This window comes from Schistosoma mansoni, chromosome 4, assembly GCF_000237925.1.
Source record: "Schistosoma mansoni strain Puerto Rico chromosome 4, complete genome".
In the NCBI taxonomy this organism is placed as follows: domain Eukaryota; kingdom Metazoa; phylum Platyhelminthes; class Trematoda; order Strigeidida; family Schistosomatidae; genus Schistosoma; species Schistosoma mansoni.
The window spans coordinates 6,242-21,152 of NC_031498.1; the positions used below are offsets into that span (position 1 = coordinate 6,242).

Here is a 14,911-nt window from a genome sequence, read left to right on the forward strand (position 1 = left end):
ATCACCTACATTCCAAAGTACTGACTAAAGCAGTTGAACTCTATTCTAAATGGTATTATGACATGATAAACATCTGATTAATTGTTATTAGATTCAGAGCTGAACACAATCTTTCCTCGTAAATACTTTTGGGTTAAGAAGTGTTTTACTTCTGAATTGAACTTGTATTTAAACTAGTTATGCCAGTAAAACCAATTTAGGTGAATACTATTGAGTATCAAAGGAGGGAAGTTAATGTATTAGGATTTATAATAAGAAAGACCAAATATTAATATCATAGTCCGACAGAATGTGATGAAATCGTACATGTGAAGGAATAATGATAGTCAGGACCTGGATGGAGATAAAAAATGAATATATCTACGTCACTGACCAACCCCGAGTTGTGCCACCCATCTCCAGCTACTGATCTCGGTTGTCAAGCGGATCCTGACCAAGTACTCTACATCTACCAAAGTGACTCGGATCAGTAGACTATAATCTATAGACTTAATAGTTGTTTGTTTTTCGCTTTCTCTGTTCTTCCGTACACTTTATTTGTTCGACAAATATGATAGCAAATCTTTTTAGTTTTTTATACACTTTTAACGATTCTCAATGAACTTGTTATTTGTGATGGTTTGCATTCTGGACAATTTCTAGCTCTCTTTGCTTTGTATACTGTGCCTTACTTCCATAGTGTTCACTCGACCGTTCCTTAACACTCGATATATGGTTTTATGTCAAGAATTATTAAATTCTAGCTGCCTACGCGGATGTTCCAGTTCGAAAGATAAAATTTCAGACAGAATAATTTAGATAAGACTGCTAAGTAGTACGCCCGTCATTTTTTGGCAGGCAGACATCTCTACTACGTTCAAAATGAGCCAAGTTGGCATGTTCCTAACAAGCTTTCTGAATAAGTGTCTAGATTTCGTCAGATTACAACCTATCAAGGCTGATGACCACTGCAATTTAGATAGGGTGGTGTAGTTCCTCGGTCCGTTTGATCAGTGTTCTGAAAAGACATTTCTCATAAAGAGGGAGAGAAACACATCAAATGCATGGTTGCATCGCTGCTCAAAAGTATCGGAATACTATGCATTTTGTCAGTGTTTTCACCAAATGGAACGATGCATATTTACATACTTTATGTCTATTTGTAATTTTTGAGGGAGGGAACAAATCCTTGCGAAGCTATGTACCGAAAACTTTATTAGTAGGAGTATATATATTTCGAAATCAAATAGAAATGAAGATATCGAGAAACGCTAAAAACAACACTTGAGGTTGACAGTTTGGCTGGCAATTCACTTTAAACTCTTACTCGACTGGTAGTGTTTGAGGGAAGCCTACACAAGATTTATTTACTCCTTCAGCACAAGTTTTAACAGCAAATATTGTTTTAAAATCTGTTAGTCAGCTCAGTTAGGTGGCAGCTGAAATTCGGGTTGAAAAGTTATTTAACGCATAATGGTTGTGTTTTTTTGTTGTCCTACCTTAGTTTTATGTATGGCCGTCCTATTTTTTAGTCCTTTTGATTTTATACCGTTTTAGAATGTTATGAATATTATAAAATGTACATTGAGGTTAATAAATCAGACTATCTACCATCATTGATGGTGCAGAAATCACCTGTTAACTTTTATATTGGACTTTGCCTCGCCTTATTGTCGACCTTATTTATTGGAACTAGTTTTATATTTAAAAAGCTTGCACTTCGTCGAAGTTCCAGGAATGGATTAAGTGCTGGTAAGTAACCACATTCATTTTGACCTCATTTATGTATAAACTTAATGACATCTGCACTCGCCAGTAAGGTGTATGTAGAGTTTCAAGTAAAATATGTTTCATGTGAAATTCAATTCGGTGTTGTAGGCGGAAACTCAGGTTGAAATATTCATTTTTGTGTTACCTTTTGATGGATTTTATTTATAATCTGTTAGTAAATTTATCAAACACTTCAGAACTATAATACTGAAGTAACAAAGTAACTTAACTATCCATGGAAATGTTCCATCCAGTTCTACAGAACTCGAACAGATGGTGTTATTTTTATAACGAGTCAGAATCGTACATGAGGGATCAGTTACTTCATGGTTTGAGCAATTGGTTCAGTCATTGGGTTAGACGCTTGAATCATTCTTTGTCATTTTTCATATGGTTAACCGAATTTTCTCTCTAGCTGTCAAATACCTTAGGTCGGCTAATGAATGCATATACAGAACTGTACTTTGTAAATGAGTTGGTTGTAGCTTACTAATCATAAATGACTGTATATTTACCTCATTAGGTGAGGTGTTCGTTGTGGATCATGGACTGCTGCTTTTTGATATGTTATAATGGTCAAAGAGGGAATGAAGTGTGCATATTCTTTATCCACTTGAACCTTTGTACTGAAGCTGGTGACTATTAATAGGTAATCCCATGTGATCAAAACGTAAAGATAACAGTTTATTCCTCACATATATTGTTTCAATATCTACTAAAAAATGTACCGATATGTATATGTATGTCATGTACATTTGCTAAGTAATCTATATTAACATGGTCAAAAATGAGTAGTTAGTGAATAATCGGTAAATTTACTGCATGATAGTCATAAGATATGATCAACGAATTTAGATTACATGGCTTTAAACGCATTTTGATCGGGCTGTCTCATCCAATTTTCGTATTCCGCTAATGAGTGAATATAAGTATTACTTCATACTTCACTTTTATCGATCTCATTAGTTCATTTTGAGCTAGACTGTTTCTGGTTTCTTTTCCGCTGGAAGTGTTACTATTATTATTATCTGACTATATTGGTCGTCACTTTGAAAATTACTACTCATAATTTGAGAATGTGAAATGTAACCTGGTGCGGCAAGATTTAGATAAGGTCTCTTGGTTTATATGACCTACTGGCTTTAAGTGAACAGCTTTTATTATTCACAACAAAATGGGGCCATTGGGAAAGGTATGTCGTTCTCGGTAATTAAGCTAGGTCACTCATCTATTTTTTGTACCTGTACTGATTAGGCTACCTTAGATGTGTTAGTTTAATTGAGTCGCTGATTAGTTTGGCTTACATGCTGACTGGTTTAGTAGAACTTTCGAAAAAAGAATTAAGGAGAGACAAACCAAAGAAAGCCTAGTATGAGTTCAACAAGTATGAAAAGTAAAGTGAAATATATGCCTTTTATTTTTGACCTTCGAAATGTTAGAACTCTCGAATCCAATGCGTCGATATTGGTTACTGCAGCTTCACTTTTTATATTCTTCTTCTAAACCTTGGACAACTTTATATCCTGTCTCTGAGGCCATATGATCCTTTATAACTCTCTTAGTGTTGGTTTCCTGGAAAATTGGTTTATTGATTTTATGTGCTCGTTCTAAGAATCTCGTTCTATTTACTTTGTTTTAGCTAACCGGTTAGTATGACTAGTCTTTAGAAACAGAAATACAGTAACCTAAAGTCGAAATAACGAATTCGCAGTTGATTAATGAGTTGAGTACTTTTGTTTGTACTATTGTATTATTGAGCACCAACTACATTGTTTTATTTGTTTAAGTTGCTTTTAACTTAAATCATATTCATTCTAGTATTTAGTTATAATAATTGGTAAGTTACACAAAAGAAACGTTCGAGAAAAAATTACTTTTCAACTTATCATTTCTGAGTCAATCAATAAATTGGCTTGAAATGATTTGCTCGAATTCAAATGACCTTAACATCACGAATTAACCTTTTTTCTTTTCACTAAGTCTTTCTGAAATAAATTAGATTTAATAATTTGCTTGATTGATTTAAAATTTCTTAATATTGCGTTGTTTACATTCACATTTAATGGATTGTAACTCAAATATCAAGTATGGATTATATATACTTGACTTTTAATCACACTGTAAACACCTGGGTTGTTTTTATTAAGTGATTGACCAAACCGAAGTAGGTGAAATGTGGGGTTTGGACCTGCAACTCGTACTAGTTGAAAGTCAAATATATTAGTCAATAAGACCCAAACATTCAATTTGTACAGTACTGTATTTATTATGATAATCAATTAACTATATTCACACATAAAAGGAAATGTATAGACCGTCGTACATATGAGTACATGTATGTATACAAGAGAGATGACCAATGAATGAATAAATTCAGTTTAAAATTTATTAAATTACATCTCCAAAACCAATTTTAGGTCTGCTTAACTAGCTCTAAACCGAATTTTTGCACGTCTGTGAAGGCTAGTAAACTTACCTGCCTGGATGGCAAGGAAATTAAACCAGTTGATGAGACCACAAAACTGAACATGTTAAACTGATTCATACTGTCAATTTATAATTTGAATAAAGTTAGACTATTTCAGTCTGTTATGAGAACTTCGACAATCTCTACAATCCTCTCGTCAATAGTTATTTATGTGAAACTAATGTATAAATGCTTTTTTTAAATTATTCTTATTATTTATTTTACTAGGTGATGGATCCCTTAGTTATTTATGTGAATGGATGTGGTGGATGGGTTTCATTTTAATGGGTATTGGTGAATTTGCCAATTTTGTAGCGTATACATTCGCTCCAGCTATACTAGTGACACCGTTAGGTGCACTATCTGTACTTGTTAGTGCACTGTTAAGTGTACGCTTTTTAAATGAACATTTAAATTGTATCGGTGGATTTGGATGCTGTGTATGCATATTAGGTTCAACTTTAATTGTGTTACATGCGCCAAAAGAACAAAATTTAACATCATTACATGAAATGTGGTCAAGAGCTACCGATCCATGTAAGTTTTATGTTCTATATTGTACATTCATAACACTTTATCTCCAATATGACTACTCGTATTCCTTTTTACATAATCAATGAAGCATAAGAATTCCTAATTAGAATAGCAACAGACTAAATTGAGGTGACCACAAAATACTTATTATTTGGATCTTTATAACTTTGACGTGATTGTGCAAGTAAAGTATCAAATCACAATCAATATTACAATGGATGAGTCTCAATGGGTGCATATTTAAGGTATTTTTAAATACAAAACAGAATATACTATTCAGTGGTTTACTGGTTGTTACTTTCGATTGATGAAAGACAATCACATCAATGAATGAGTTAGAAAGAAAGAACTTACAATTAGAATTATCCCTTCGAATAAATGTATTACAAAACTATCTTTTGACTGATACATATGAGGAACAAGCAAAATAACTCACCAAATACTAACTATTCAAGTTTTATACTTCACAGATAACTGTATCAGTTGTAGTTGTAAACTTTTCAATGATACTCCATTCATCCACGTAAAGTTGTTAGTGAAACGCTGTTGCAATGTCCCGTGACTTTCCATAATTCTCCAGTTGATGTCGGTCTTTAACAAAAATCTCTTTCCATATTCGACTAACTTCCACAGTAACTTGAAGAAATTGGTTGCTCACTCAGATTAGCCTTTTTCTTTCACAGCATAGAAAGTTTTTTTCCTGGCAGCTTAGTAGTTAGGTAAACTAAACAAGCATCCATAATAGTAAAACATTGGTTTTAGGCCAATATTTAAACAAAATTAGGGAAGAAATAGGTGATCGATAAACGTATGTTGAAAAAACTGACCGATATTATGTCTTTCTGTACTTGTTGCACACAAATCTGTTTTATTATTTTTGTTTTGGATAATGAGCAATTTTCAACTCAACTCACAAAGAAATATTACTTACTCATGACACCAGAAAATTGTTCCACATGTCTCAATACCTCAATATATAATATGATGTCGTTCCAATGTCTCTGAAGCTTTTACAAAAGAGTTTGATATTTCCCAATGAAGTACACTTCTACTTACTCAAAGACTGCTAACTACTCAATCCTGACTCAGTTTGGATAGTATCTCTACGTTCCAAATAGTATTAAAATTTATGCTATACCTCAGACTCTGATTGACGTTTAAATTACCTTGAAGTATCTACATCAATAAGCACAAAAATTATCCTTGATTTTTATTTTGTTTATTTTCCTGAAGAAGTCCAGACAAGTTAGCTGGACGAAACGTTGGAATTATTTATATTTCAATCGCTGAGACTATTTCAAATATAATTTTTTCACATATAATGAATTCTCTATACTCGGCGCCCAATTACTGTCAAACTATTCGTTCTAACCTTGACGAATATTCGTATAAACAAAAATAAGTTGTTTTAAAAATGCATCACTAAAAATGCGAAGAATCTTAGTCATTTATTAACGTTTACAATACAATTTAGATCAAAAGAAACAGGTATTTGACGTGCATTTTTATTCATACGAGCTCATTTCTACTTCATAATATCACAATAGATTATGTCTTAGTAATTTCAAAGAATTTATTTAACTATTATGTTGGTTCACCAGTTTAGCTGCGCGAGATCTGACTCCGATTCGGACTAGTGTATGAATACTCCATGAATATAGATCTTCCGTTTAATTCTGTATGTTACACTCAGGTTAACCCTGTTTGTGTGATGGAGATAATAAAAAACCAAATACAGATTAATCTGGATTGGTTTATTTCATACAATAGCTTATGCAGAGAGAAAGTAAGAATGAGAAGCGGGAAAGCGAAGAAAGGCGGAAAAGAAAACCGTATCAACTCCTTTTGATAGTACGTGAATCAATATTTACAGCCAGATGAAAACGGGCTAAAGACTTGTGATAAATGGAGTAAGCGATACACACACATACGCTCATGTAGAAACAGTCAAGGTTAATGATCGAACAACTGACAGGGTTAAAATGTGACTCAAGAACAGTAAGTTAATTGATCTGTCTGAAATCTAGAGTAACCCATGTGGAGTGATACTACACTCTACATGTTTTTTCTAAAAGCCGGGTGTTTGATATTAACTTTCAATTTTCACACTAAGACATTGATGTCACCTTTGTTCTTATAGGTCTCATAGAGCACTATAGTCTAATCATAAGTGTAATTCCAAAGCCTATTACATAAATGAATACACTTGGTTTTTTTGACTGTAGGTTCTCATCAATCATTTCACTTTATTCTATTTATTGAACTGAAGAATTACATTCACTTTGACCAAAACGTAAGATAAAAATTCATAAAAGATTAACTTGTTTCGAGCTTGAAACCTTGGAGTTATCACTTCAATATTCTTATATTTGACTCATTACGCATTGAATTGATGTATGTATTTATCTAAGTATTTTGTTCTTATATTTGATTGTTTTTCTTCTCAGCTTTCATTATCTACAGTTTATTCGTTATATTATTGTCCATTGTATTGATTTTTATTTTGGGTCCACGTTATGGTAAAACAAACCCAATTATCTTCACATTGGTCAGTGGAAGTATTGGTTCATTGTCAGTTGTTACTTGTAAAGGTATCGGTGTAGGATTAAAAGTGAGTAGAAAATGGGCTTTGAGTTGGTGGAGAAGATTTGTAGCTCAGATGGATGGTTTTGATGGAGTTTTGTTCTCTGGGCTAGATGGTTTGGTCTTGGAGCTTTCATCGTTCTTCTGAACGACATCATCAGCATAAACTTCAGGTAGAAGTGGTGTTCGAATTTCTCCACATATGGCTCACAGCTTGTCCTGTAGACGTCGATATTGATTGGTTCGAACACTTCACTTTTACCTGAAGTTTGTGCTGATAATGTCGATGAAAGCTTCACGACCAAACCATTCAACTCAGAGAACAAAACTCCATCAAAAAAGCTTTATTTTTTCCCAAAAGAACTGTTGATTTATCCTTCGTATCCCTTTTAATTACACAATTCAAAATCAGTGGCTATACTTAAATTACTTGTAAATAGTAATTAAACTGTAATCCAGTAGCTTAGTTCTGCTCTGCTTATCTGGGTGTTGAATTACGGATGAGTTATGTAGAGCACTTGAGTGTTTTTCCCTATAGGTGTATACTCATCAGATCAAAATACGTTCACAATCTGTATATAAATTAGAGTATTTGAATGTAACTTATTTGCAAAGTACAAATTGACCTGTTCATCTTTAAGTATCAGACTTCAGTTATCACGCCTAGTGGTGCCACCTAGTTACGGGAACCTAATCTTTACTCTAAGAGTGATGTTAACTGGTGTGAGAGAAAGTTGGAAGGAATCTAGGAGTTGTCAAATAAAAACATGATATTATTCCGCGAAGTCACTAACTGTTGAACTGATCTATGTTAGTAGATGCTGACTACCTGGTTGGTTTTCATGTAATTAGCGATTGATTAGTTTCAAAACATCATGCTAATACGGTATAGCAGTTTGGGCCAACGCATATTTGTGTTATGCCCTGCGTTGATTATGACAAACTGTAAATGAAGTAAATGGGACAGAATTCGAATCTTCTACTTATTGATTGAAAGGTGAGCAATTTGGTAATCAAGCCACCATTCAACTGTAGAATTAGCATCCTCATAATATATAAGATCGAAACTTGATAAGAAAGTGTTTTCGCCATTAATTTCATTCAAATTGACTATTTTATGATGGAACGGAATTATCAAAAATATTATTTTATTCTAAATATTTTAGAATGCATTCACTGTTGGCTTTTCACCGATGTTCACATCATGGTTTTTTTGGTTCCTGATCATCTGGCTTATTGGTGCAATCACAATACAAATGTATTATTTAAATCGAGCACTGGATTTATTCAGTACTGGCATAATTACACCGTTACTATATGTGTTCTTTACTGGTTTTGTAATTATTGCATCAACAGTTTTATTTCATGAATTGAATGCATTAGATTATATGGATTATGTTGGTTTAATATTCGGTTTGATATTCACAGTGTTAGGTATTATTATGATTACTGTGCTAAAGGTGAGTGTCAGTATGTTGGTTTGTTTAAGTGGTATACAACTTTGTACTAAGAATCAAACAATTTAATAATGAAGAAAAAAAAATGAAAAAAAGGATCTAATTTTTAAAACAAAAACCCGAAAAGTATTTCACACTACTTCTCTCTCTGTCAGACGGAATTGAATTATGTGCTATTGATATTTGTGCAGTTTTGAACACTAATTCTATGATACTATACGTTAGAATTGTTTTGGTTGTGATTCAGTGTAACAAATTGATCTAGTTCGCTTAGTACATTGAGAGTGTTGTACATTTTTTCAAGGCTTTAAATATAATTAGTCGGTTTCATCATCAGTAATCTTGTCGATGTGAAGTGTCTATTTATAAATTATAAAAATTGGGTCAATAATCCTATGTAAGTTCATATACTGAAGGAGTTAAGTCATACATGTTGTAATGTAAGTAATAAAGATATTACCACTTTTCTTAGTTGTCTAAACATAAGCTGGCCCCGTGAGGAAATTAATTATTTAAACTGCTGATCCTAAATAGTTCAGTGATAAGGTCTTTCATCATGAAGATATGCCTTGCTAGCAAAAATCAACTATCACGAGATATAAGTCTAAAATTCCTGAGAATGAACTCTGGAATTCGATGCCTGGGTACTGGTTTTCTTTTTATTGAGATTTTGTTGACATTTTGTATATGCTTTTAATTAGGGTTGACTCAGATTAGTATTAACTCCTCCTGTATATATATATATATATATATATATATATATATATATATATATATATAATCTACTTAATCGGGCGACTGTAAACGAACATCACGTAGCTTTGAACTGTGTTAGTTATCATTCGTCAGCAAAATGTATCTCCAATTTCATGAGAATTTGTACTTGATTTCTGTGAGATTCACACTTGTTTGATTGAAACTTGTTCGGAGAATTTCAACCAGCGTAAGAATCAAACGTTGATTAGCGTAGTACCTTTTTTGTCCATGGCTTAAGGTAAAAAGTTAGTTTTTTGTAAAGAGTAAGATTTCTATTTGATGTTATTAGTTTAAAAAGTACAGTTGGTTTTTTTAAAATATATACTTATGATAAGTGTTCGTGGGGATCGTTTACTGTGAATTTAGTTGTTATTGTCTTTATAACAATGATCATCTGTTTAAGTATTGACTAACTTCAAAAGATAATCTTGATGTCCTCATGGAAAATCGTAATCAATGGAAAGTCAAACCAGATTGAAAAGCAGACAGTAACTTACCAAGGATACTACATGATGTTCATTTCATATTGTATAGAGGTAAAGAATGCAGGTCTTTGAATCCTGACTGGGTGATCTGAAGGTACTATGTTTATCATGTTACCTGAAGACCCGATTCTTGTGATGATCCTGAATGTACACTTTTAAGCTAAATACTACTAATGTTTACTGCATCCTGGTTTTCAGTGATTGCATAGTTGACATAAATCTTTTAGAAGATTCAATGAAACCTAGACTCATCTCCATAAATCTATTAACCAAGTAATACTATCTTATTTGAACTATAACTTAACGGATGATCTGCAGGTTAGTAGGATTGTCAACTGATTCAATGAAATGGAATATTCTAATCACTTCATTCTTATATTCCCTATTATACACATCAATTTAGTTATGTTTAAATGTTATTCGAACTTTTAAATTTACAAAACAATTCACTATAGCTTCATTATGTTTGTTTACTGCTGTTGCAAGTGTGTTGTTTGTTTTTTTTCTCACTGTTTTGTCAGGATTCCAATTTCTCATGGAAGAGCTTACGAACATTATTTCAGGCAAAACATTCGATCTACTCGTCGTCAAACAGTTCATTTGACATGCACAACAAACTTTATCGTCGTATTATTGCATTCAAACCAACATCGAATGGCTCTAAAACTCAACATAATAGACATTTATCATTTGATCAAATGAGTACCGAAAAGTTAATCTCTGATCATCATTATGATTCTGAACTCACTGATGTTGTACAGCTATTACCACATATAACTAGTCGTAATAGTAATAAAAATGGTCATCCGATGTCAGGCAAGGCAAGAATGACAAGAATTCAATCATTTGCTAATTCTCCACAATCTTATACTGTAACAAATGGAATAGTATCTGTTTCTAGTTAGGCTAACATTTTGAGACAAACTAAACAAGGTTCATTTTGATATATAACTAAGACAATCATCGTAGATATGTAGTTATCCTCATAGGTGGATGATACACACACACATACATACATACATACATACATACATACACTCTCTAACTCATATTATATATCACATTTTCACTCGTACTTTAAGTTACTTCTATTTTCGAATGTTCACTTTAGATAATTCAGGTTTCCATCTTTATTGTGAATCCTTAAAATAAGAATGATAATGAATCATAATATCGATTCCAAGTTATTGTCTTTCACAATCATTATCATGATAACCGTCGCCATATTTATTTTTTTCTTTCTTTTCTTTTTCTTTCGTATGTGATACTACTTTTTCTAACTGTTAATAAGTAGTATCTAATTCTATTAGAAAATATTAATATTTATCATAAATTTAAGTAGTATTAATGAATATTGTAAAATTATTTAAGTAAACTATTCATACTACTTATTAATATACCAAATAATTAAATTTATTTATATATATCCATTTACTTATTTATTTATTTATTTACTTATTTATTCATCCTTAAACATTGATATGTAAAGAAGATGAGCACATTTGAGTAAGATTTCAGTTTAGTGTTATTGTTCTGTTTTGTTTGTTTGTTTATTTGTTTGTTTTTTTATGCTGTTTTCTCGATATAAATTTTTTTTTTCAATTTAATAAATAAAAAAATAGAATTAAAATTCGAAGGGGTTTTTTGTGGAGATTTCAGTATTTTCATAGTTGGAATCATGAGTCAATTGAAGCTAGACCACCATCAAAAACCTGGAAGCACTGGACAGCCGTTCCGTCCTATTATGGGACTCCTCAGCAGTGCGCGTCCACGATCGCGAGATTCGAACCCAGGAGCTACCAGTCTCGTGCCGGAGCACTTAACCGATAGACCACTGAGCCGGCCGGCATCGAACGGTGTTAATGTCTAACTTCAACCAATCCACGAAGTTTGAGCAACCGTTCGCCAATTGTCTTCAGTGAGTTGATATCTCTACAACAGACTTGGTCGAACTCCACTGGCCACTGCTTCCTACTAGAACTCAAGGAATTGGTTGAAGTTACACATTAACATCGTTGGATGCCGGCTCAGTGGTCTATTGGTTAAGTGCTCTGGCGCGAGACTGGTAGAACCTGGGTTCGAATCTCGCTCGAGAGGCGGGATCGTGGATGTGCACTGCTGAGGAGTCCCATAATAGGACGAGTTGGCCGTCCAGTGCTTCCAGGTTTTCGATGGTGATCTAGCTTCAATTGACTCATGATTTCAACTATGAAAATTAAAATTGTCTTTTTTTTAGAAAAAAGTTTATTGTTAATTTTGTTTACAAAAGAAAAGCTTTTAAAAGTTGTGTGTAATTGTCTTTTCTTAACATTATATTGTCTTATAACAATAAGATCAGTTGAAACATGTATTCGCGCTTTAGTTTGATTGATTTATTCGTTCATTCATTCATTCTATTATAAAACTGTTTTCTATTCGGTACAACTGTGAAAGAAAATCATCTATTCATTTGATGACTGTATTAATCTATTTAGATTGACTATACTTGGAGTGTGCGATGTAGTTGAAAAGTATCATTTAATGAGATAGAGATTAGTGTTTCAGCTTAAATGAAGATTATTGATCTAATAGTACAATGACTGAATATTCTGAAACATTGATTATTATAGTGGTTATATTCATTATTGTCTTTTTTATGGTTGATTGGCTAAACATACTTCAATGGTACTGAGTGAGTTAATTATATGTCAAGTCATACAAAATGTGACCTGTTTCTTCTTTTTTTACCAAAACTGACATCGATCATTTTATGCTTACTCAGTCATTCAGTGTTAATTGTGTTATTTTTTGTGTAAATAGTTGTGCATTTTATTTCATTAAATGCAACACAATAATGAATGACTAGTCAACCTATTTGATTGAAGTTCAGGTTAAAGATTGTTGATGAATGTAACCAGTCAGTTGATCAATGTCATGGATATGTGTCCTCCCATGAGGTCATAGTAATTGTATTTTTAACTGATAATTATTCCACAATTTACCAAAATCCTGACTGGTAAGTGATTGTCAATCTTAATATCGTAAATCACTCATTACAACTGGTGGCGAGCAAAGCTAGGCATGTCATATGGTGTATGACATGTAAGTTTGAATAGACGTTCATTCATTACTATTATCTCACTGTACTGAGACGCCGAAAGCATTGTTCTCTGATTACTCACTAATAACTCCAGGCTAATATACGAAGTTTTAAATTTAAATGACGAAGCTAATGTAAACTCACCGACAGTATCCATAAAATTCAGAGTGAATATTACAAAACAATGTATGATTGACAGTTCGTATGTACGTAACTTATCAGTTGGTGGATGTAAGACCTTGATGTTAGTATGATATTATGACCAATGTGTCATTGATAAATACTAACATAAAGTAAGTACACCGTTATTGCTTGAAAAATAACTGCGATAATTAATAATTCAGTTTAAGACTGCTTTTCCCTCTCCCCTCCATCATACTGTTAAATAGCAAGCAAGAGATTTACTAACTCTGCAATCTTTCATACCCATAGCGATTGTTTTAAACTTTCTTGCATTGCTAGCATAAATTTTCACTATCACATTTGTTAAACATTAGACTGAGTATCAATTAAGAAGTTTTATTCTAGTCTCCCATTCTGCTGTTAAAGGTATGAAGGCAGTTATCACTTCCCGGCTTCCAGCACCATTGAAGGGTTCTTCTGGAGGTACCTTAAAAGGAAATTGGGTTAGAAGTGGTCTTAGTGACCAGAGAGTGTGACCGCAGTGCCCAAGGGACAACTACTTGAGGTCGGTCACACACGACCTTTTTGTGGGTAGTTTTTGTGTTAGCTCTGTTCTTCAGAGGACCTTACCACCGGAGACGGATATCCGTGGGATGAGGCGAGGTGTGCATTTTTAGGGTCGAACTTTTCTAACCCCACCCCTCCTTGTGGGAAGGCAGCATCGCTGTTATGCTGGCTGTCTGAAGGGAACACCTTACTGCCGTCACACCTCTATACAGTCAATAATACGACTTCGGACCTTGGGTTTGCTGCTCTTAGTCTTACCGCTGCTCGACCGACCTGCCTGGCATGGTAGGATCGATGCATAAATGTGCCTGGTCCTACGTTGTAGCTGATTGACTGACTGACTCCCATTCTGCGAAGAAATTTCTAATGGTTTATGCTTTATTAAAATGGGCATATTAGCTATATTTTCTTTTCCAAACAAATTGGATACAACGACAGTCTAGCTGAACACCTGATTCAATTCGTTTGCTTCCGACCAAGATCATTTCAGATAATAATAATATTATTCACTTCATTCAACATCATATATTTGATTACCGTAAAGAATTCTCAGCACAAAATATGGAAGTTACCACAAAATTCTTATTTTATAAGCATTTAAGGTGTAAATATTTAAAAAGTATAAATAAAGTTTTTAAACAGTAATTAGGAGACATTCATATTTATCCATAAATATTTATGATATCAGCCTTATTCCCGTGACACCTCTATTCATCCAATACATGAATTCTGTTGCAATCGCCCCTCATTTTTGCAAGTGCACTTAAATATTAAACAAAATTAGTCGATTGAAATGAATCAAAAAAGAGGAAGATTAATGCCTATGAATTAACGTTTCGAGAATCTACGAAAGCATCATCTTCATCAGTAATTTACTTTAACTTGTTTGATACTTTTAGAAGCCTTATCATCACTAATCTTAAATGAAAATAAAGAAAAAGCTTACTCGTATTATTCTTTATTTATTTATTTAATCACATACATATTGGTACAAAGGGCACCGGATACATATGCGTCACACAAAATAATGAGAATAGGGGGAGAAAGGGGGAAGATACGTATATATAAAAGAAGGAAAAAAAAGCGAAGAGTAATGATGGGGGGAGCTGAA

The 14,911-nt window shown here is 33.1% G+C and overlaps 1 protein-coding gene across 1 annotated transcript; it reads left to right on the forward strand.

Annotated features, from left to right (window-relative positions):
* Window positions 1-1,556: 1,556 nt before the first annotated feature.
* Smp_036010 (hypothetical protein) lies at window positions 1,557-10,936 on the forward strand (the record flags this gene model as incomplete). The annotated part of the gene is made up of 5 exons (XM_018796457.1): window positions 1,557-1,731; window positions 4,445-4,753; window positions 7,198-7,361; window positions 8,500-8,793; window positions 10,553-10,936. The coding sequence occupies 5 exons, from the start codon at window positions 1,557-1,559 to the stop codon at window positions 10,934-10,936; spliced, it is 1,326 nt and encodes a 441-aa protein (XP_018651597.1).
* Window positions 10,937-14,911: the final 3,975 nt, after the last annotated feature.